The sequence below is a fragment of the Gossypium hirsutum genome, chromosome A05, assembly GCF_007990345.1.
Source record: "Gossypium hirsutum isolate 1008001.06 chromosome A05, Gossypium_hirsutum_v2.1, whole genome shotgun sequence".
Lineage (NCBI taxonomy): Eukaryota > Viridiplantae > Streptophyta > Magnoliopsida > Malvales > Malvaceae > Gossypium > Gossypium hirsutum.
The window spans coordinates 19,185,703-19,209,190 of record NC_053428.1 but is presented as its reverse complement, the minus strand read 5'-3'; the positions used below and the strand labels follow the sequence as shown (position 1 = coordinate 19,209,190).

At 33.3% G+C, this 23,488-nt stretch overlaps 3 protein-coding genes across 4 annotated transcripts; all 3 read left to right on the top strand.

Annotated features, from left to right (window-relative positions):
* The first annotated feature begins 13,558 nt into the window (after positions 1-13,558).
* LOC107960424 (3-ketoacyl-CoA synthase 4) lies at positions 13,559-15,851 on the top strand. Its single transcript, XM_016896776.2, has one exon. The coding sequence runs from the start codon at positions 13,974-13,976 to the stop codon at positions 15,519-15,521; it is 1,548 nt and encodes a 515-aa protein (XP_016752265.2). The 5' UTR covers positions 13,559-13,973; the 3' UTR covers positions 15,522-15,851.
* Positions 15,852-16,944: 1,093 nt separating this feature from the next.
* On the top strand, positions 16,945-20,772 carry LOC107960425 (probable DNA-3-methyladenine glycosylase 2). 2 transcript variants are annotated; one of them, XM_041113810.1, is made up of 2 exons: positions 16,945-18,433; positions 20,545-20,772. In XM_041113810.1, exons 1-2 carry the CDS (start codon positions 17,268-17,270, stop codon positions 20,564-20,566), a joined length of 1,188 nt encoding a protein of 395 aa, XP_040969744.1. In that variant the 5' UTR covers positions 16,945-17,267; the 3' UTR covers positions 20,567-20,772. The 2 variants fall into 2 exon arrangements, with proteins under 2 accessions (XP_040969744.1, XP_040969745.1); XM_041113811.1 differs by lacking the exon at positions 20,545-20,772 and adding an exon at positions 19,694-19,929 and having other exon boundaries at positions 16,953-18,433.
* A 750-nt stretch (positions 20,773-21,522) lies between these two features.
* Positions 21,523-23,442, top strand: LOC121202885 (4-hydroxyphenylalkanoate adenylyltransferase). The gene has a single exon (XM_041111889.1). It carries the CDS (start codon positions 21,523-21,525, stop codon positions 23,440-23,442), a length of 1,920 nt encoding a protein of 639 aa, XP_040967823.1.
* The last annotated feature ends 46 nt before the right edge of the window (positions 23,443-23,488 follow it).

Sequence of the window (23,488 nt, the reverse complement as noted above, 5' to 3'; positions counted from 1 at the left end):
ATCATTCATCATGGCATATCAATTCATGCATACATGTCTATAATTTAACCTTAGTTAAGTCCTCAAGTTAGACATAGTTTGATCAACTACTTAACATATATGTAGCTACCATAGTTTGACATTACAAGTATTTTAAAACAAACCATTACTAGCCATTCCAATGGCTAGATTACAAGCATCATTTACATTTACATGCCAATATGACCAATATATCCTATATATGCCATTACAATCATAATTGATTTACCATATTGTACCGACATGGGCCAATGGATAGTGTGAGTGATCCCCGCCAAGCTTTTAATCTAACGAGTTTCCGGTTTACAACAAAACAGGAAAATAAAATTAAGTAAGCATAAAATACTTAATAAGTACGTATAACATAGTACTTAACTTGCCATTCATTCTATTATGAGGTAAATATGTAAAGCATATTCAATCAATTTGACCTCAAGTCCTACACACACATCCTCATTGCCCTTGTTAGTCATATAATCCATAATAACATCAAAACATATATGGGCTCAACAACAATCAAGATTCCAAGCACATATACTTTCTATAACATGTATTCATTCAACATGCATAATTCATCTCATTATTACAAGTATAATTTGATACTAGTTCATTTCAATGTTCAGATCATTTCATCTCATTATTACAAGTATAATTTGATACTAGTTCATTTCAATGTTCAGATCATTTCATATTAGAACTTTACTCATATTACTTGGAATGTCAATGTCATGATTAGTACACTCAAGGTGTATAAGTCTAATCAACGGTGTACATACTCATCAAATAAATTCCATATACAATATCATCATTTCATATTTCCATATATCAATTATCACGTATTTCAGGTTGATATGTGTAATAACTCATTTCTTTTTCATATCTTCTCATGTCAAGAACTTTTACCCGTTGAATTTATCTGAAATATCGATGGATACACAAGTACACACGTGGTGTACGAGTCAGGATTTGTCAATTCATATTCAATGGTACTCATAAGGTATTATTTCAGGGAGTATACTCGATCCACACATGTATACAATAGGATTACTAGTCCAGGCTAAATCCTTTTTATGACATATGCTCTAAGGAGCTTGATCTAGATTACTCGTTCGGGCTAAATCCAATCCATAACATATGCTCGAGAGGACTTATATCAGGATTACCCATTTGGGCTAAATCCTTTATGTAATAAGGTCAATAGGATTACTCATCCGAGCTAAATCCTGTCAGCAACAAATGCAAGACCTCATTCATTTCAGGAAATCACATATCCATCGAATTTCCATTTTATTCAACCGGGATTTTAACATTTTTCTCAAGCATTATCGGGCATGTGATTATTTCATACATCCACAACATTCATATAATTCAAATAAACACATTCCACATTCATTTCAAGCATGTAAATAACATTCTCATCGTTTATCCTTTATCAGCTATCAGACATTATCATTTAATTTAAACCTTTTAATTTATCGGGCTTGATCGAATATGTAATCATTTTACACAATCAATGCAAGCATGTAAATAAACACAATTTAGTTACATGAACTTACCTCGACAATGTTCGTGTAAGTAAAATCTACTAATCCGACATTTTCCTCTTTCCTCATTCTAGTTCCGAATTTGGTCTATCCAGATCTATACGAGTAGATTTTACATCAATTTATCATATTTCATACTCATTTGGACTCAATTTATATCCTAGGAAAAATTATCATTTTTCCCCTAACTTTTACATAAATTCTCTGTAACGCCCCCTTACCCGAGACTGTCGCCGGAGTCGAGCACGAGGCATTACTAAACTTATTTGAGCACTTAAACAAATTCAGACAAGCTGTCCAACTGCATCATAGTTGCTTAAAAATTCATATCTCGAGTTCTAAAATTCGAAATCCAATTCCGTAAATTTTTTCTTAAACTAGACTCATATATCTATTTACTAATTTTTTTCTAGAATTTTTTCTCGGGCCAATCAGTATAGTTTATTAGTTAAAGTATCCCCTGTTTCAGGGTTTGACTGCTCTGACCTCTGTGGATTATGAATCAGATATCTCCCTTTACAGAGTTTCAATGACTATGTCATTTGTTTCTAATAAAACTAGACTCAATAATGAATTTTTACATATAAATCATGACTTCTAATTATCTTTGTACAATTTATGGTGAATTTACAAAGTCAGAACAGGGGATCCAGAAATCGCTCTGGCCCTGTTTCACAAAAAATTAAACATCTCATAAAATATAACTCATATACCTGTTTTGTTCCATTCATATGAAAATAGACTCATAATTCTTCAATTCCATATTTTATTCATCATCTAATTATATCTCTACTATTTTTAATGATTTTTCAAACTCACGTCACTGCTACTGTCTTAATCTATTTTATGGTAAATTTTACCTATTTCATGATTTCCATGGAATAACTAGCATTTAGGCATACATAACACCAAATATGTCCTTGATTAGCCATTCCAACAGCTAATCATTATCAAGCATTTTCATACCACTCAATAACCATATCATAAGACTATATACACAAAATGATTATAATGCTATACATGCCATGCTCAAAATATACAAACCGTTATACCAAGATGATACACGGATAGTGTGAGCGAGCCTCCGATCGTTCCTGATTTCCGAGCTGGCTTGTCAAAACTACAAGGAATGAAAAGGAGGGAGTAAGCATAAATGCTTAGTAAGTTCACATGCAAATAGCAAGTAATACAACTATATAAGCAAACATAAAACATCATTTTCATAATCATCACCGAGACATTCATATCACATTTTCATTTACAATCTTACCATATTGTTGTTATGTCGAGTTTTCAACCCGAGGGTTAAGTACAAACCTGTTCAAAGTATTCATTTTATGACACTTACCAATACGTCCCTTTCATCTCTAGTATTCCTCCATTTGAGTAGAATTTTACCCGTTGAACACATCGGAATATAATTCGGATACATGGAAAGTTTGCACATAAGTGCCACATATGTAGCCAAGCTACCATGTAACCCGCCCATAAGCGAACTCGGACTCAACTCAACGAGCTCGGGCGTTCGCATCCATAAGTGAACTCGGACTCAACTCAACGAGCTCGGATGCCTAGTTACATCTCTCGAACTCGGACTCAACTCAACGAGTTCGGACATTCGCATCCATAAGTGAACTCGGACTCAACTCAACGAGTTCGGATGTTCAACCATCCTAGTGACATGTCACTTGTATCCTAATCCATTCCTAAAGTTCAACGGGACCTTTTTCCCAATCATGTGTCCCAACCTTCTCCTACGGAATGCTGATACCGATACTCGGTAGTATTTCACATTTTCCAAGTATATCACATAATTTGACATATTATCAAACAATTATCACGAGTATAATATTTCATAATAATTATCATATCATTTAAATAACATAAAAATATTTAAAATAATAACTATGTTACCAACATTTACATATGAACTTACCTGGCTGATTTGTAGAAGATATTGAAATTTAGGGACTATTCCGTAACTTTTTCTTTTTCTCGTTCTTCTTTGGATTCTTGATCTATAATATAAAGCATTTCTACTCATTAGCATTTATTTGAATTCTATTTCACTTCACAATTTATGCTGTTCAAATTTCGAAATTGCACTTTTACCCCAAAATTTATAGTTTTTACAATTTAGTCTCTGCTCATTTCACCCATCAATTGAACTAATTTTTTTCTCAATTAACATTTTATTTTATCATTATAAATTATTTCACAACCTTTGATATTCTGAATTTCAACACTAACATCTAATTCATAACTTTTTCACAATTAGGTCCTAAATACCATTTTCTATCAAAATGACTTAATAAAATAACCTTAATATGAAATTAGAACTTCAATTTCATAATAATTCATCATATACTGCCCTTACTCAGCCAGGGTAACTTCCAATTTCACCCACCAAATCAAAAACTAATGAATTAGATGATTGGACCTAATTGCAAAAGTCTTAAAAATACAAAAAATATAAGAAAAGGGCAAGAAATAAACTCACATGCAGTGAAATTGGGCAAAACCAGCTTAAAATCTCTCTCCCATGGCTGTCTGGCCGAAATTATGAGAAGAATGGCCTAGCAATCTCTTTCAATTTCAATTTATTTGTTTAATTTTGTAAAATTTACCATTTTACCCTTAGTTCACCTGATTCCAGATTTTTTTCTTGCTTATGCCGCCTCATCCATTCCCTTTAGGCTAATTTGCTTTTTAAGTCCTCCCTCATTTAACACTTGAACCATTTAATCATTTTATCAAGTTTTGTACCTTTTTCAATTTAGTCATTTTTAATTAACTGACTATCCAAACGTTAAAATTTTCTAACGAAAACTTAATACTAACTTATTTACACTCCATAAATATTTTTAAAAATATTTATGGCTCGATTTATGAATTTGAGGTCTCGATACCTCGTTTTTATTCTGTTTTATCTACAACTTCCTATACTACATAATTTCATTTAATTCAAAATTATTTCTAAAACCACACTTAACATTTACTTACTAATATCTAAACTCACATGTCAGATTTAGTGATTTTAAATCACTGTTCCGATATCACTGAAATTTGAGCCGTTACATTCTCATTTCGTTCCTAGGCTCGGAAAATAAAATTTGTGCAATTTACTCCCTATTTCAAGCCTAACCAAAATTCTATTACAAAATTTACAACACATGTATTCATAAAAATTTAACATTTTTCTTCAATTTCACAACTTTCATTTTAGTCCCTAAATCATGTTTTCATCAAAAATCACATTGTAAAAGTTGTTTATCTATCAACAACCTTTCATTTTCTACCACAAATTTTAAATTTACAGCATATTCATCCATGACCCAATTTCCATACCTTGATAACTTTTCAAATTGATCCCCCAAATAAATAAATTAAGTTATCCCAGTTTAAAAAATATCAAACTTATTAAAAACAAGCCAAGGAAACTTACCTAATTTGGCCATGAAAGTTTCTTCTCTTTCTCTTAGGGTTTTCATATATTATTTTGAGGAAAAAGATGATAAAAATTATTTTTATTTCTATTTAATAATTTATCATCTTTTAATAATTTTGATTTCTAAATTAGTCTTTAGCCTTTTTCTAATTTTCCATGGATGAATCATCCAAAAATATCTACTAACTTTTCATTAATGGTCCAATTACCATATAAGGACCTCAATTTTTGAATTCCATAGCTATTTAATCATTCTAGCTATTAGAATTTAACTTTTGGATTTTATGCGATTTGGTTATTCCCGTAATTAAACACATAATCGGTAAAATTTTCTTATAAAAAATTTCACATGACATATCTATCATATTACAGAGCATGTAATAAAATAAAAATAAATTTTATTTTCAGCTCGAATTTATGGTCCCAAGACCACTGTTCCGATTTCACCGAAATTAGGCTGTTACATATGTATTCATTTATGGGTCTTATACAAGTTTACAAAAGCTTTATTGTTAACCCAAGATCAAGTTAAGACTAATTTGTAAATGTTTAAAAGTTCGAGGTTGAAGTCGCGACTTCAGAAGTTCCTTATTGCGACATCACATACTGACTTAACTTTGTCGACGACCAATGCTTCACATTGTGACGTAACAAACAGTTCGAAAAGGTTAAGATGACGCCAACCTACAATTAAATAAAACAACCAACCTATATTTTTCAACCACATTTCCGAGCCAAATACTCAACATCAACAAGTTTAATTCCAAACCTTTATACCATACCTATACAATCACATTTGTAGTTTAAGTATCTAACCAATTCCATTCAACAAATAAACAATATTCGTGGTTCTAACTATATTAAACAAGTAACATGGTTTCACACTTCGTTGTATTAATGTAATAACATTCCTTACATTTCAAACTCTATAGTAAATTCACATTTGCAACATTTAACTACTTGCAAAATATCGATTCAAGTTTCAATCATTCACATAAACATATATTATACCCAAAAATTGGCTCAACCTAGGTATCTGCCATACTTAAAATAAGATGGGATTTACATAAATTTTGTTGAGTTGCTGGATCTACTACTCGAACTCTTGGGAATCTATTATACTTTGCGCACTAAGAAAACAAATCGTACGCTGAGCGAAAACGCTCAGTGGTATTTCCATTATTCAAGATAATATAAAACAAGCTTATACAAATGCACAATTCAATTCATAATCTAATCTCATGCCATTTCATGTCATACATGTTCATTTTCTTATGGTTATGCACATAACCAATCTTACACATCAATTCATAAACATGTTCATGCCAAATCTACCATTATTACATAACTTGCACATATTCATTTTACACTTCAATTCATCATATGGGTATCTAAACATACCATTCATGTTATTCATCATTAAGTATCATTTCTTTCATTTGTAACAAGTTAATTAATAAAATAATAAAATAACCAATTCATGTAATTGAACTATGCCATCTAAATATATATTTGCTATATCACGCTTTCACTTATTTCACATTGTAATTTACAAGCATGCAATAATTAAGTTGTATTTATTAATAAATGTATATACTCAATTCCTGTTGCCATTTTAGTCATTTCCGAGCCTATAAGCTCATTCATATTCAATCGGGCCCTAGGACGTTTTCAAATTGTTTCGGCCAATCTTTCACATGTTATCGTATTTTACAATTCAATATCATTTCATTCCTATATCATTTAACCAATTCATATGTTTATAACCCTAATAACCGGACATAGACTCAAAATGGATATGTGGATCTATCACCCAGGGCCACCTAGCAACGGTGATGCTATACATGTACATATTACCACTCCGGGTTGCTTGGCGGTAATGGTTTTCTTAATTTGATTAATTTGTCACCTCGGGTTGCCCGACAACGATGAATCTATATGCACAATCTACCATCCCAAGTTGCGTGGCAATGATGATTTTCAATTAATAATCTAATCTTATGGCATGCTAACTATATTCGACTCGATTCAAACAGCTAATAAAGTAACCAAATTTCTGATTTATTATATAATTCAATTCATATACCAATATTCTCAATTCATCAACAATTCATAATTTCATAACATTTATCACATGCTTCAATCCAATTTCATACCAATTATCACATATCAAGTAAGTTATGCAACTTTTTATTCTATTCAATTTAGTCAATATAATGAAATTTAATCTCAATCATAGTAATTCAATTCAGACAACCATTTCCAAATCACTTCAATACCATATAATGTAAAATGTTATGAATATGCAATAAATAAATTGGTCTTGAATAATAGAAATACAAAACAAATTTTCGAGCTACTCGTCGATGATTTTCGATTTTTTTTCCCTCTCGAAGGTTCTAAGTCAACATTAGCTAAATAAAATTACAAATTCAAACATATTTTATAATTTATTCAATTTAGTCTTTAAATCTAAGACAAACATAACTTTCAATCTAGTTTTTCAAATTAAAATCCGATTTCACATATATTCATTAGGGACCTTCTATGTTCTATTCCTACCGAAATTTCATGACACTTTTACATTTTAATCAATTTGGTCCCTAATGTACAAAAATCAACAATTAAGTTTTACAATTTAGTCATTTTTCTTAATCTAAGATTAATTTCTAATAATTCCACACCAATTTCATCTAATTCTCATCAATGGTAACTTTTTAAAACTTTAAAATTTTTACAAATTAGTACATGAGCTAGCTAAATCAAGCTCCCATGATTCAATTTTCATAAAAATTAAAGAAAAATTGACTAGGGACTTACTTGAATTAAGGGCCAAATACCTAAAAACCTAATAATGGTGTTCTCCTCCTTGGTTTTTTTTTTTTGGTCTGTTGGAGAAGATGATATTTTTTCGCTCCTTCCACTGATTTCCCTTTTATATTAAGGTTAATTTGTTAATTAACGTAATTGGTTATGTTTTATTTTAATTAATCATTTTACATAGTTAATCAACATATAACATTATCGTCTACTATCTCATTTTTATTAAGGGTTTAGTTACCATTTTAGACCCTTGGCTAATTGCAATTTAAATTCTAAAGCTATATCCTAATTAAAAATCTATAGCAAATAGATTTTTACAATTTAGTCCTAAGCCTTAACTGACCACAATTTCAGCTAAATTACTTAACCAAAATTCAATTCATCTATATACAAACTCCATAAATATTTATGGATTTAGTTTATGAAAACGAGGTCCTAAAACCTCATTTTTCAACAGCACTAGAAACCGGGTCGTTATAATTAACCTTTTCAGACAATTGAACTCTTGATAGAGTCAAGAAAAAAAGATCCCACCAAAAACAATACTAAAATTTTAAGGGTCCATTTACTTTCGATGATCACTCTTCGCAGATTTCTCCCAATAGAATCGATCCCCTCTCAATAGACATTATTTACATTTATATTGATCACTTCATAATATGTGTTAAATATTTTACTTCGCTTCAAATGTACTTAATGTTCTTAACTTTTAACAAATTACTGAAATTTGCCCACCTTCGTTGAGGATTTTAATTTTTTTTTAATATGGTAAAGAGAACAAGTTCTAACTGCTAAGTATTATAATACAATATTTACTAAAAGTGATCCTTGATGCATCACTAAATACAACATTTTCCAACTCCTTGGGTGGAGTCTCTATTAAATTAAAACTTAATTCTTCAACCATACATGTATAAGGTGAAACTTAAGTTTACTACAACTATCAATTTTTTCAACTTGTGTTCAGTCCTAGACATTTTTTTTTATCGATGAATATGTTCGCCACTAGATCCACTACTCAATTAGTTTCACGATAGACGTGAGTAATTTGGATTTGCCATTGCCTCTGAAGCAGGTTTCTTTTCTCACCTGCCTTCTTTCAAATCCTAATTCTTCGATTGTCAGTTTCAATCTAGTATTGGTGAAAAAACATTTTATAGTTTATCACCCTCAACCTTTGGATTGTATGTAGACAAGCAACATTCTTTCAAGTGTACATAACAAACACATGTGAAACCCATATCTGGTATAGTTTAAAGTATCATGAAAAGTCATTTATTGTATTTTGTCTCTTCTATTAAAAAATTATTTTATTTTGTAGTTTTTAAAAACTTCTAATATATTTTTAGTTTTTTATGATTTAAAAAAATTGTATATACTTTTATTTTTTTATTTTTTTATTTCTCTTTGAAAAATCGAATTATGATGTTAATGATGTCAATATTGCCATGTGCCATTATCTAAAATTATCACGTGTATCAGACTTAATACCATTAGAAAAAAAAATACTAAAACCCTATACAAAATGAAAATTCGGGTGCCAACTTGAAAAAAAATCCATAAGTACCAGTTTGTGAAAATGTGCCAAATTCGGGGTTTAAATTTAAGTCAACTTAAAACAACAACAACAACAACAAAAAATTTATATTTTAATGATTTCACTTATATGAAGAAATGATTAAAACTTTTGTAAGACATTTATTTAACATAAATTCAAACCCTCATACTCGAACCCTCACTCTAATACTATATAAAAAATATATTATAATTTTTTCCCGCATGTCAAATATGGATAATACCCATTGTCTTTAGATAGATGGTTTAAAAATTAATTTTTTTAATAAAATACATGTCTCTAAATTAGAATACTATAAAAATTATTTAATTCTTAACTTCGTTAGTATTGACATTATTGCTAGTATAAGAGGATGTGAGTTTGAGTGTCTTGAAGTGTATTATCCTTTTATTTAAGAACTGAAAAAGGGTTATAAGTAGTTTTAGACATTGTATAAAAAAAATATTTAATAATTTTTTGTACTTAATTTTTTTTATATTTGAAGTATATAAAATTGAAATTAAAATCAAATTATTATAATAAACTATAAATATATGAGATGAGTTGAAATATAAAAGAATAATACTTTTTTTAATCAAAGAAGAGAATAATAAAATAAAATAATTAAAACATGACAAACATGAAAAGAAAAATAACAAAATAATTAAAACACGAGAAAGGACATAAACAGTGATATCAAACAAATAAAATTTTATATAAAACAAACAACTAATGTGTAAACAACTATATAAATTTGTAATACTTTGAATGTGAAAGAAAAACAAATCATGAACACGAAGATGTTAAACAACGCAGATATTTTAAATAAATTATCGTGACATTTATATAAAAGTTGACATTTTAAATATATGCAATGTTATTTTAATTCAATATTCAATGTTAATATTATATATGAGTTTTAATTTTGTGTTTTATATATGGAATTTTGATTTGGTTTAATTTTCACAAATTATTGACAATATTATCGAATTAGCACAATTTTATGTTGATATATTACATACGTAAATAATTATATTAATCCAATATGAAAAATAAATATATGTATTTATTTCTTTAGATGAATATGATTGAAGTTAAAATCAAAGTTTAATGTATACATATGAAATACAATTCAAGTTTCATATATATAATTGCACAAAATCAAAATTCATTTATCAAATTATATATTTGACAAAGTTCATGTAGTTATATTTTTATTTATCAAACATTTTTTTCACCAAATACGAGGATGATAATAAAGTATGCAAAATATAAACAAATTAACATATAACAAACACAATCATAGTCTGATTGGCGTCAATATTGTTGTCAGTCCGAAAGGATGTGGATTCAAGTGTTTTAAAATGCGTCTATCTTCTTATTAAATGTTTGGGAAGGTGTTATGGATAGTTCTAGATATTGTATCAAAACCTACATTTGTTGAATTAATAAAACCTTTTCACCCCTTAATCAAAGCTTTATTTTGATGTGTTTTATATATTTTTAAATTATACGTATAGATATATTCCATATGTTATTATAATTAGCCTCAAACCATAGAATTCATTAAATTAAAATTTAGATTTAAGTTTTTAAATTGATTATATCACATTTTATGGATCAAGTGACTAGATTTTTTGTGAATACTTATATTCAAATTTTAACATTATTATTCATTATTGATTTAGAAAAAATGAAGATGGATATCCTGTGTATCTATTATTTAAATTTAAATTACATTTTCAAATAATTAATTACAAATTTATAATTTTAATTTTATTTATATAAATTTTTTTACATATTTAAATTCAAATTCTTATAAATTTAGTTAAAAATACCAATGTAATTTATAGATAACTTTTGACCATCTTCCACGCCACCATCATTTGATGAACCCATTTGCTTTCACCGACATAAGAGGAATGACTTTGACCACCAGTTGGCGAGATTTAAATAAATTTAATCGAAATTAAACAACAAACAAATTGTCATGACGAGAAATAGCTCGCTGAATTGTTAGTGGTAACGCATTTGAATAAATGCTAATTCTGACTTTGATTATATTTTAAATTTAAGATTGTGTTTGGTTTATAGTTATTAAAATTTACTTTTTACATTTTTTTGTCTTTTTTTTATAGTAAAATTTGACTCGTAGATAATGGAAAATACATTTTTTTTAAATTGAATTACTTTTTTTTAATGGTGTAAGTTATTCTTTGAAGAAAAAACTTTTCTACAAGTAACTTGATTTTTAATATAAGAATTAACTTCAATAAAACTAAATATTATTCTATTTTTTAAATCTTAATCTTTAAAAATATTAAAATATTGATCTCAAGTATTATAATTTTCTAATACTATTAAACATAAATATTTATATTTTATCATATAATAAATTATTAATATAATGAATTAATTATTATTTTAATAAATGTTTTATAGTACAATTTATTTTAATAATAAAATTTAAAATTAATGATAATTTTAAATATTATTCTTAATATTTTTTGATTTTTTTCTCAATATTTTAATAATAAATATATTTTAATTTATACATAGTTAGTAATAAATGTTTTATAGTGTATAATATAACTATTTTAAAAATATATATAGATATAAGTATTTGTTTAAAAGTTGTTTAGTTTGATTTTTTCCTTTAGTTTTAATGTGCCACTATTTACTCTTATATATATATATTTAATATATATTTAAGGAGTAATATTTGGTGCCTTACGGGTGAATCTAGGGAGGGTTGGCAAGGGCTCCACCCTCTTAAAATGAAAAAATTTCTATTTTGGCCATTTAAAATTAGGAAAAGTAAAATTACACTTTAACCATTTAAAAATATAAAATTTTAATTTAATCTTTTAAAAATAGTATTTTTACCATCATAAAAATTACAATTTAATTTTGCCCCCTAAAAATGTTTTCTTGCTTCGCCCCCGCTGCTAGTAGAGTTTTTAAACACTACAAGTAGGATCAAGGGGTTGACAAATGACTTATAGAGACACAGTAAAATATTAAAATAATAAATATTAAAAAAAGAGAAATATTAATTTTTTAAGGTTGCTTGTAAAATAAAAAAAGAGAGAATACACTACTAGTGTACCAAATACTAACACTATATTTAATATATAATTTCAAATTAAATTTTAATTAAGCATAAATATTATATTTAAAAATGAATTTCGATTATCAAATAAAAAACATATCTATAGTACTTTGTAATAAATATAATTTTATGTCATGATTATTTTATTAAAAATAATTTTTAAAAAATATTTAAAAAAATGTAAACTCAAGATAATCTAAACATCAAATTTGTAGTACTTAAAAATGAGTCTTATAAGAAATGACACACAATTGGAATCTAGATAAAAATAATAGAAACATTGCAGAGTTGAAGTGGACTAGTTTTGGTCGTAAAGCTTGACGTCCTTATATTTTAGGGTAGGTGGAGGCATAAAATTTTTTTTAGCTGAAATTAAATAGTATATTTTGATGATAGTAAAAATACAAGTTTATTATTTTAATAGTTTATATAATCCAATATTACTTCTAAGCAATACCAATCAAACCGACCAAAATGGTATGATTATGATGTTGGATCATGTAATATTCATCTTGACAAGAAATTATCTACATAATATGATAAAATATGTATCACAAACACAAGGGCTATAGCTCAGTTGGTAGAGCACCTCGTTTACACGTGCGCCAATATTTTTCAGGGAAGTCTATCATGCAATCAAAAGAATTGACGTGGATCAATTTTGGTCGTAAAGCTTGACGTCCTTATATCTTAGGGTAGGTGGAGGCATAAAATTTTTTTTGGCTGAAATTAAATAGTATATTTTGATGATAGTAAAAATACAAGTTTATTATTTTAATAGTAAAAATACAAGTTTATCATTTTAATAGTTTATATTTTTTAATTTAAAATTTTATAAATTATAAAAGATTTTTAAAAAAAAGTTTCATTTTAAGATCGACCCCACCAGCCCCCGGCTCAGCCACAGACAGTGGGGCTTCCCAGCTGGCCCCCGATGATCCCAGTAACGTACCATTTTCCCATGCAGGTTGGCAATTTTGTATTATTGCAATTTAACGACCGGCTGACTCAGTTTTCATAGCTGGCATTTCGACATAAGTATTGAAGAACAGATTTAAAGCCGCGGAAATTCACGAGGTTTATGTTTGCCGAAAAAAAAAAAGTGAAAAAAGGGAAGCAAAAACCTATTAGAAAAGCTGAAATGTAAGGTCTAAACAAATAGTAACAAATAAGGAAAGTACGTCTAAACCACGTCCAATACAAGGAAAAGAGATTTTTCTCCTGGGGAGGGGGCTTTAAAACTTGAGATTATATTCCATCTTTGCCCTTTGTTTTTACCCTTCTTTGGAGCTTCCATATTTCTGGAACAAAGTTGATGCCCTTGGGCAAGGACCTGCTGTAAATCTAACTCTTAGATTTTGCTGGTCCCGAAAGCATCTACTGGTCTGAGGAAATTAACGATCTTCTTATCCCAAGCGTCAAAATCTGACCAGACCCCTGGGCTCATTACTGTTAACAGACCAGGTCGGCACCATGAACCAAGGGGGCGTAGCCACCACGAACGGTGGCTCGGGAAGCGGCTCAGTCGGCGTTCAGATCCATCAATCCCGAAGGCTCCCGGATTTCCTTCAAAGCGTTAATCTCAAGTACGTAAAACTAGGCTATCACTATTTAATTTCCAATCTTTTGACCCTGTGTTTTATTCCTCTCATCGCGGTGATCTCAATCGAAGTTTCTCAAATGAATCTCGATGATTTACGCCAGTTATGGGTTCACCTTCAGTACAACCTGGCTAGCATAATCATTTGTTCTGCTATCTTAGTCTTTGGGTTAACAGTCTACATCATGACTCGACCCAGACCCGTTTACCTTGTTAACTATTCTTGCTACCGTGCTCCCGACCATCTTAAGGCGCCCTACGGTCGTTTTATGGATCACTCTAAGTTGACCGGTGATTTTGATGAATCGTCTCTGGAGTTCCAGCGCAAGATTTTGGAGCGCTCGGGGCTCGGGGAAGAGACTTATGTGCCTAAAGCTATGCATAACATCCCTCCAACGCCCTCCATGGCGGCGGCGAGGGAAGAAGCTGAGGAGGTTATGTTTGGGGCACTGGATATTCTTTTCCATAACACAAATGTCAAACCCAAAGATATTGGTATTCTTGTTGTGAATTGTAGTTTGTTTAATCCAACACCTTCATTGTCTGCCATGATTGTGAACAAGTACAAGCTGAGGGGAAATATTAGGAGTTTTAATTTAGGTGGGATGGGGTGTAGTGCTGGGGTGATCGCCGTAGATCTTGCTAAGGATATGTTGCAGGTACATAGGAATACGTATGCTGTTGTTGTGAGTACTGAGAACATCACTCAGAACTGGTATTTTGGGAACAAGAAGTCCATGTTGATCCCCAATTGTTTGTTTCGCGTCGGGGGTTCCGCTGTTTTGCTTTCAAATAAGTCTAAGGATAGGAGGCGGGCTAAGTATAAGCTTATTCATGTGGTTCGAACACATCGAGGAGCAGATGATAAGGCATTTAGGTGTGTGTATCAGGAACAGGACGATGCAGGGAAGACAGGTGTTTCACTGTCTAAAGATTTGATGGCCATTGCCGGAGGTGCACTGAAGACCAATATCACTACTTTGGGTCCTCTCGTGCTACCAATCAGCGAGCAGCTTTTGTTTTTCACAACCTTGGTGGTGAAGAAATTGTTCAATGCCGGTATTAAGCCTTATATTCCAGATTTCAAGTTGGCATTTGATCATTTCTGTATACATGCTGGGGGTAGAGCTGTGATTGATGAGCTGGAGAAAAACCTGCAGCTGCTACCAATACACGTGGAGGCTTCTAGAATGACACTCCATCGTTTTGGAAATACTTCTTCAAGTTCCATTTGGTATGAATTGGCCTACATTGAGGCCAAGGGGAGGATGCGGAAGCGAAACCGTGTTTGGCAAATCGCATTTGGGAGTGGCTTCAAATGTAATAGTGCAGTTTGGGAAGCTCTTCGGAATGTTAAGTCATCTAGCAATGGTCCTTGGGAAGATTGCATTGATATGTATCCTGTGAAAATAAACACCTAGCTGAGCAATATTTTGAGTTAGATTCTACATTCAAATAGAGGATTTCATTGGTAGGCAGAACCGCTGTGCCTTGGTTTTTCTATAGTTCTTGATGTGTACTGTTGTGTCATTCTTATTCTCGGCATGTTGTCAAATGTGTTTTATTTTTATCTTTTTTCTCTCATTTACTTGCGCTTGCATGCATATCTGGAGTACCATCGTGTGAGACTTGCTCATTTTGTACTATAATTCTCCATGTACTAGTAATTGACCTGTTTGAGACTGGTAGTTTTTTTTTTTTTGAAAATTTTCATCATTATGGCATCATTGCATTAGATGCTATTTAGATTATTCATTTCTCAATTTTTTGTTATCAATTTCTCTTAAAAGTATTCATGCCAAACAATGTCTGACATAAAATTATCATGTACGTTCATAAATGACATACATTTCAGCTGCGGCTAAACGTGGAAAGTAGTTATAGCATGAACTGAGATTAGTGGTCCTTGCTTTCCTGCTGTTTCTATTTCGGTCAATACGTTTATTCCTAAGGTAACTGATTTAGATGAACTTATTGTATCTGACACGCAATAATAATATTGTCCCAACACATGGTAAAGACCAGTCATTTATAGGTTGTGATTGGAAGACGAGGGAGAAAGAAAGGTTGTAGTGTTTGTTTCGTTTTTGTTCAAGGCAAAGCACTTTCGTATTTTGTTCAAGGCAAAGCACTTTCGTATGAATGAGTTAATATCACTAAAATAGGTAAAGACAATACAGATATTTATTTGACGATGAAATTAAGCCTTGTAGAAATACAAGCCAGCAACAAAGGGTGCTGGCTAGAGCGTGTGCCTTTTTCCATGCCAGAAGAAGAAAATAACATCAAAAAATTATACATCTATTGAGATATGTGACAAAATGAAAATTACTGTGACAAAATGCGAATTGTAGGAACTGGCTTGGCTTCTTTTAAGTCAAAGGGAAATTGCAACCATTGAATCATGAGGGTGAAGGGAGATCGAGTTTGTCAGGAAGCCAAAACAAAACATTGCTTCAATTATGGTGTCCATGTTAGTTATTTGAGATTTCATAATTTGATATTCAAATTTTTACTTTTTGTTAACACTATCAACCTTGTCTGGCTGTCCAGTCATTATAAACAAAGGACCAGTTGCACAGTCAAAGTCCTAGTATAACATAATATCAGTGTTTGATGTTGCATTTAGTAACGAAGGTTAAAAACAGCAATAGCACGAGTATAATTAACTCCATTTTTCCTTAAATAATTTCCGGCTGTGGACTGAAGTAAATGTTGATGGGCCAAAACCTGCGCAATAGGTGGTACGTTACGTAACTAGGGCTAGTCCTAGGCCGGCTTGATTTGAGCAACCGTTTGGTGTGAAGTGATAAGCACGCGCTGTAAATGGGAGTGGAATATGAATAAGCGATAAAACTTTACCTTCTCGGGAGACAACACTTGTTCGGCAACTGAACTGAGATGCAAAATTAAGAACACAGTTCAGAATTAGATTGACAATTTTATGGATTAAATAATAAAAAAAGGGATCAGTCACTCCACTGATCTATGTTTGGAGTCATTGGACTTGCTCTCACAATACCTCCACTCGCTCATCTATTTTCCTTCCACTACTTCGACCCTTAACCCCGCTGCCCATCGTCAACGTCAACGCCAACGCCAACGCCAACGCCGCTTTCATTCTCCAAAGATTTTTAAATTATATCTCAGATTTTGATCGATTTCAAATGGGCGAACAAACCCCGTCGCAGCCTCAGCCGCAGGTTCAATCTCAGCCACCTAATGACTCCTCTACTACGACTCAAGCCCAAGTTCAAAACCAATCTGGAGACCCGAGTAATACCTCCACGGCCGCTGTTTCCACCGTTACCACCGCCTGTACCGCTATTGTAGCATGTGGTCCGACGGAGCTAGTCAATGTTCCTCTCCCAACCTCGTCTCCTCCTTCGAAAATCCCTTCCCGCCCTCGAAAAATCCGGAAACTCTCCCCTGACCTGAGCTTCGACCCTAATGCCTCCCAACAAGCAACGACCTCCTCCTCCACATCCCTGACCGAACAGCGTAAAACTGTCGGCAGAACTTCCAAAACAAAACTCAGTCAACATCGAGCCCTAGCGGTTGTGGCTCCACGAATCATTGCTCGGTCCCTCTCTTGCGAGGGCGAGGTCGAAACCGCCATCCGCCACCTTCGCGACGCCGATCCCCTCCTCGCTTCCTTAATCGACCTCCATCCACCTCCGACCTTCGACACTTTCCATGCCCCTTTCCTCGCGCTCACTCGGAGCATTCTCTACCAACAGCTCGCTTTCAAAGCCGGAACCTCCATCTACACCCGCTTCATCTCTCTCTGCGGAGGCGAAAACGGGGTTGTTCCTGAAACTGTTCTTTCTTTAACCTCTCAACAGCTGCGACAAATTGGTGTCTCGGGACGAAAAGCGAGTTACCTTCATGATCTCGCGAGAAAATACCAGACGGGGATATTATCGGACTCGGCGATTGTAAATATGGATGACAAATCACTTTTCACCATGCTTACGATGGTCAATGGGATTGGTTCTTGGTCGGTTCATATGTTCATGATTTTTTCGCTTCATAGACCCGATGTTTTGCCAATTAATGATCTCGGGGTTCGAAAAGGGGTTCAATTGCTCTACAATTTGGAGGAGTTGCCAAGGCCTTCGCAGATGGATCAATTGTGTGAGAAATGGAGGCCATACAGGTCGGTTGCTTCCTGGTATCTTTGGAGGTATGTGGAGGCCAAAGGAGCGCCTTCGAGTGCTGCCGCGGTTGCTGCTGGTGCTAGTCTTCCACCGCTGCAGCAACAAGAGGAGCCGCAACAACATCAGCAACAGCCCCCGCTTATGGACCCCATTAATAGCATTCTCAACCTTGGGTATGATCTCTTTCTTGGAGAAAAGAAAAATGTGTCCTTTGTTGCATGTTTTGGTGTTACTAGTATTAGTTGCCATCTTAAAAAAAAAAATGGATTGTTTTTTCCTCGCCTTATAGTAGCTGGTTGATGCCCATTAAGAGACATTTGACATTTTCTATGACCTTGCCCCGTTTTACCTTTTTGTGCCTATTAGAAGATTCATTTCAACAGTTATATTTTCTATGTAGGATTGATAGTAACCAGGGGCTATTTTTTATATGTATTTCAAGTGCTGTTTGTTAGACTTGAAATTTATTACTTTGTTGTCTTTAGGTCTTAAGAAAGTTATGGAAGTCTTAGAATACAAATCTCCTGTTAGGATTAAATATTTACATGCATGGATATTATATATACCCTGCAATGTGTTATCATTATCTGGGGGAAAACAAATCTAGAAAAGGGAACTGGCCTCCTAACTTAAGGCAACTGGCAGGATTTGTGTCAACTTCGAAAAGTGCTCTGAAATGCTATATGAATTTATAGAACGCTTTGTTAAAGGATATGATTTTTATCGAAAATTACTAAATAGAGGTGCTAAGGGTATACTTTAACTAACATTTTTTAGAATTTTATACCAGTAAAGCAAATTCAATTTTTTGTTTTCATTTCTATATTCTTTCAATTTACATGCTATGGGAATCCAGTTTATCCCTTTATCTTTGACCTTGGTTCTTTAGTGTTATTATATATATTATCTATTAAAAATATCAAATCTTGATAGTAATTACAGAATAGTAATATGGATTTGGGAGAGCATGTTTAGATCTATGTTTATGTTGGCATGAAAACACCTTAATGATAACTTGTTCATGTTTTGCATTTGAAAGAAGACAATGAATTAATGTTTGGTCATCACTGCAGTTAGAGTTAAACAGAAGTAGAAATAGATGTTAGTTTGCCCGAAATTGTAACATTGCAAGCTGCATAAACTTTGGGGACACTTTTTCTGGGAATGAAGTTTGGGACTGTTGTGGATACTCGTGAGGCGTGACACCATGTTCAAACAGATCACCGTTTTATGATTATATGTCATATGTAGCTTGATAATGGTGCAAGTCAAGGTTTGAATTGGAGATAAATAGCAAATAGAACCTGTCCATCATTATATGCTTTTCAGCCTTATAAGTTTTTTGTGCCTGAATTCTTATGCTACATTGCTGGGAATTGTGGTAGACTCTTATTATGGTCATGGATTATGAATCTAGTTACCTGGTGATTCAGGGGAAAGTCCGATTTAATTTGATGAAGCCTTTCCCTTGTGGTTTCTGTCACATGAATAATTTATGAATAATACATGGAACTTGTCGAAGGGAGCTCCTAACCTTGAAACTGGTCGAAGGGAGCTTCTAATCTCAGATTCGTAAGGAAGAGAGTCTTAACCTCTATAAATTGGAATCTTTCCATGCTTGGTGCCTTTGACCTGTCTGTCCACAAAGGCAACTGTAACAAATTTTGAGGTTTGGATTCCCATTCTATTTAATGAAGTTTTATGCAAAGTTTAGACAATCTTACTGCTGATTGATTGTCTATGCAAAGTAGCATCTGTTCTTTAGTTATATTCTCTTCTTTTTTTTTTTTTCTATGACCAGTTTAGTTATATTCTTAGTTTGTTATGAAGTTGCATCTCTTTCACTAGTTTAAGGAAAAAAGCCTGAATAAAAATTAGCCTAAGGAGATATCCTTTATTATTTTTCCCTTGTTTCTTTAATATTGTTCTCCAAGTGCCGTAAAGTTTCTATAATTTTCAAAAGAATGGTTGTTGTCCTCTGTTCAAAGTTCAGTTAGATTACCCTGTGGTATCCTAGGTAAAGAAGTAATCTTCAACATAGATCTAAACTATCAAATTGATATTAAGATATCAACAAGGATAGTAATGCATAATTGGCTCCTCTTAGAATCCCAATCTACTAACTTATGCTATAGATTTACATGGTAAAGTACAATATCATCATGAGGTTATATGATCCATGCAACCTGAAAGCTATCTTTTTCTTCTTTATTTCTTGCTTGCTTGGCTCTAAAATTTATGTATAATGTTTATGTAATGATTTTTCTGTCTGTTATATGATCAGGGCCTGTGCCTGGGGGCAATGATTGTCATTGGAGATGGAATGTTTGGCGTTTGTCACAATCCATGGATCTGAAAGGCAGGCACTTGAAAGGAAAAATGTTTGCGTGAAAATTATTGTTCTGAAAGCCATTAAAATTATAAGCCTTAAGAGTAAAGTCTTTTTAACTTTGGTCTCCTAAATCTGCTTTGAGATTGAATAAACACACTGCCCGGTTCTTTGGTCTTCTTATTTTAGCTGTCAGCTGTCTCATACAAGACATTAATGGATTGCAATTCACTGTTGGAGTGGCTTTGTGTCTCTTGAGTCGTCTAATATCTGGCCGCATGTTAATTAATCAGGGCCCACTCCGAATTAATTGAGAGCCGCAAGGGAATACTGGGTTCCTGGTGATATAAACCGGAAATGTTGAAAATCTAGATGGAGAATAGTTTTAGTAGCTAAAGTGCAAAGATTAATGTAACAGGATTACCATTAACCAAACAGGGTTTCGTTATCATGCCATTTGATTTGAAGACATGAACTAACCAAACGATACCTAGACTTAATCATCTATTTGCCGCATATTCCATATCATTATTGGCATTAAGCCCTTGGAATTCCCGCAAACTGTTTGCAGGGGTTTATGGTAAGATCCAACATTTAATTTGTTATATTCACCTAATATTCTATTGTTAATCCGCTTCGGTGAGAAGCTGGGACAGCATCTAATAATCAAGCAAAAGCCGTCTGGGATGTAACAGGGACAATTATGTACAAACATGAAGAAGGTGACATTATTACCTATTTACGGGTAAATCATTCCAGGATCATACTTGGATATTCTCACGAATATTTTGTTGTGCTCAGTTTTACTATATGATGTCTTCAATCAATGCTGACGATATACGCACCTTATCCCCCAGCGTTGACCTCGCTTTCCTCGCTATAAAAGTGGATTAACAGGTAGACAAAACATCAAAAAGCACAAGACCAAGAAATATGAATTATGAGAACTACGACCCTATTTTCCCTGACCAACCAGTTGTTGACCAATACCTTCCCCTATGGGCTAGCCTGTCAGCCTTTAGGTCCAAGCCAGCTTTCATTTGGTCCGAAGATGGCACGACCAATGTAAGCAATGGCTCAACACTTACCTATGCTCAGCTCAATGATTCAGTGCAGTCCATTTCTATCCAGCTGCTGCACTCACTACAAAGAGGCGACACTGTAATCATTTTATGCACGCCTGGGCTGGAGCTGGTTGAGATTATTTTTGGGTGTCAAAGAGCCGGCCTTTTGAGCGTGCCCATATTCCCACCTGACCCTTCTTTTTCCAAACAAAACCATCATCACCTGCTCAGAGCTCTCTCCCAGACAAAGCCTAAAGCTGCCATTGCTCACCATGATTATATCACAAAAGTTCAGCAATATCTCTCTTTGCCCTCCAAAGACAAGAAGCTTGCCCAGATGTTACAGAACCTGAAGTGGGTTCCTACTGAAGATGTCAAACATAAAAATGCAGATTCAAGACTGGATTCTATGTCTTATGACGGTTGCAAACCTGATGAAACTTACTTGATTCAATACACCTCAGGTGCAACAGGGATCCCAAAGCCAGTGCTTGTGACAGCCGGATCAGCAGCTCACAATGTTAGAACAGCAAGGAAAGCTTATGACTTACATCCAAATAGTGTAATCGTCTCTTGGTTGCCTCAGTACCATGATTGTGGCCTAATGTTTCTGTTATTGACCATTGTATCTGGTGCAACATGCGTGCTAACGTCACCCGCAGCTTTTGTCAACCGGCCTAGTCTATGGATCGAGCTCATTACACAGTTTAAGGCCACTTGTACTCCGGTTCCATCATTCACCTTGCCACTAGTCGTGAAGCGTGGTGGAGTGGAAACAGGAAGCTCACCTATCAATCTATGGAGTTTGAGAAACCTCATTATCATTAATGAGCCCATTTACAAGGCATCAGTTGAAGAATTTCTTCATGTGTTCAAGCCTTTTGGATTAAACCCATCGTCCATCTCCCCCTCTTATGGCTTAGCAGAGAATTGCACTTTCGTTTCCACAGCATGGAGAAACGATGACAACTCTGGAAACTCCTGTTTCCCCGTTTTCCCTTCCCACAACAAGCTCTTACCTATAGCGAGACTTGCCAGTGAAGAAGAAGAAGAGGACATGGACATCATTGTAGTGAACGAGCACACACACGAACCTGTTGATGACGGAATCGAAGGCGAGATTTGGGTTTCGTCTCCAAGCAACGCCTCAGGTTACTTAGGCCATCCTTTCTTAACTCAAGACATATTCAAAGGTAGACTTAGTAACAAGGTCAGTCGGTGTTTCGTCCGGACCGGGGATAAAGGGATTGTTAAAGGGGAAGAAAGATTTCTCTTCGTAACAGGTCGTTGCGCAGAGGTGATTAAGCTCCCAAACGGTAAGGACATACACCCTCATTACATAGAGACTGCAGCTTACAATAGTTGCCCACAGTTCATAAGAAGGGGTTGTCTCGCTGCATTTGATGTTTCAAGAATGATCGCTCTTGTTGCAGAAATGCAGAGGAGTGAAAAAGATAATAAGATTTTGAGGAATATATGTGAAAGAATCAGAGAAAATGTTTTCGAAAACGAAAAAGTTGATGTAGGGATGGTAGTTCTTGTAAAAAGTAGAAGTGTCCCGAAAACAACTTCGGGTAAAATTCAAAGGTGGGCGGCTAAGCAGTATTTTCTAAGAGGTAAAATGAATGCTTTAATGGAACTCAAGTTTGATAACGATGGCGGATTCTTGCGGTCAGGTAATGGAAGAGGAAGCTACGGAGAAGGGGAAGAAGGAAGAGCAGTGATAGCCGAAGAAAAAGAAGAGGTTGCTTATTCACTCTCAAGTGCTCCATGCTTGGCTCGATTGTAAGTAAGTGCATTAAGAATCTATATAAGAAAAGGATGTTGTGTTTTAC

Coding starts and splice junctions, on each gene's coding strand:
- LOC107960425 (XM_041113810.1), top strand. CDS start 17,268: ATGGGCGAACAAACCCCGTCGCAGCCTCAGCCGCAGGTTCAATCTCAG. Junction 18,434..20,544: donor AATAGCATTCTCAACCTTGG/GTATGATCTCTT, acceptor TTATATGATCAG/GGCCTGTGCCTGGGGGCAAT.
- LOC107960424 (XM_016896776.2), top strand. CDS start 13,974: ATGAACCAAGGGGGCGTAGCCACCACGAACGGTGGCTCGGGAAGCGGC.
- LOC121202885 (XM_041111889.1), top strand. CDS start 21,523: ATGAATTATGAGAACTACGACCCTATTTTCCCTGACCAACCAGTTGTT.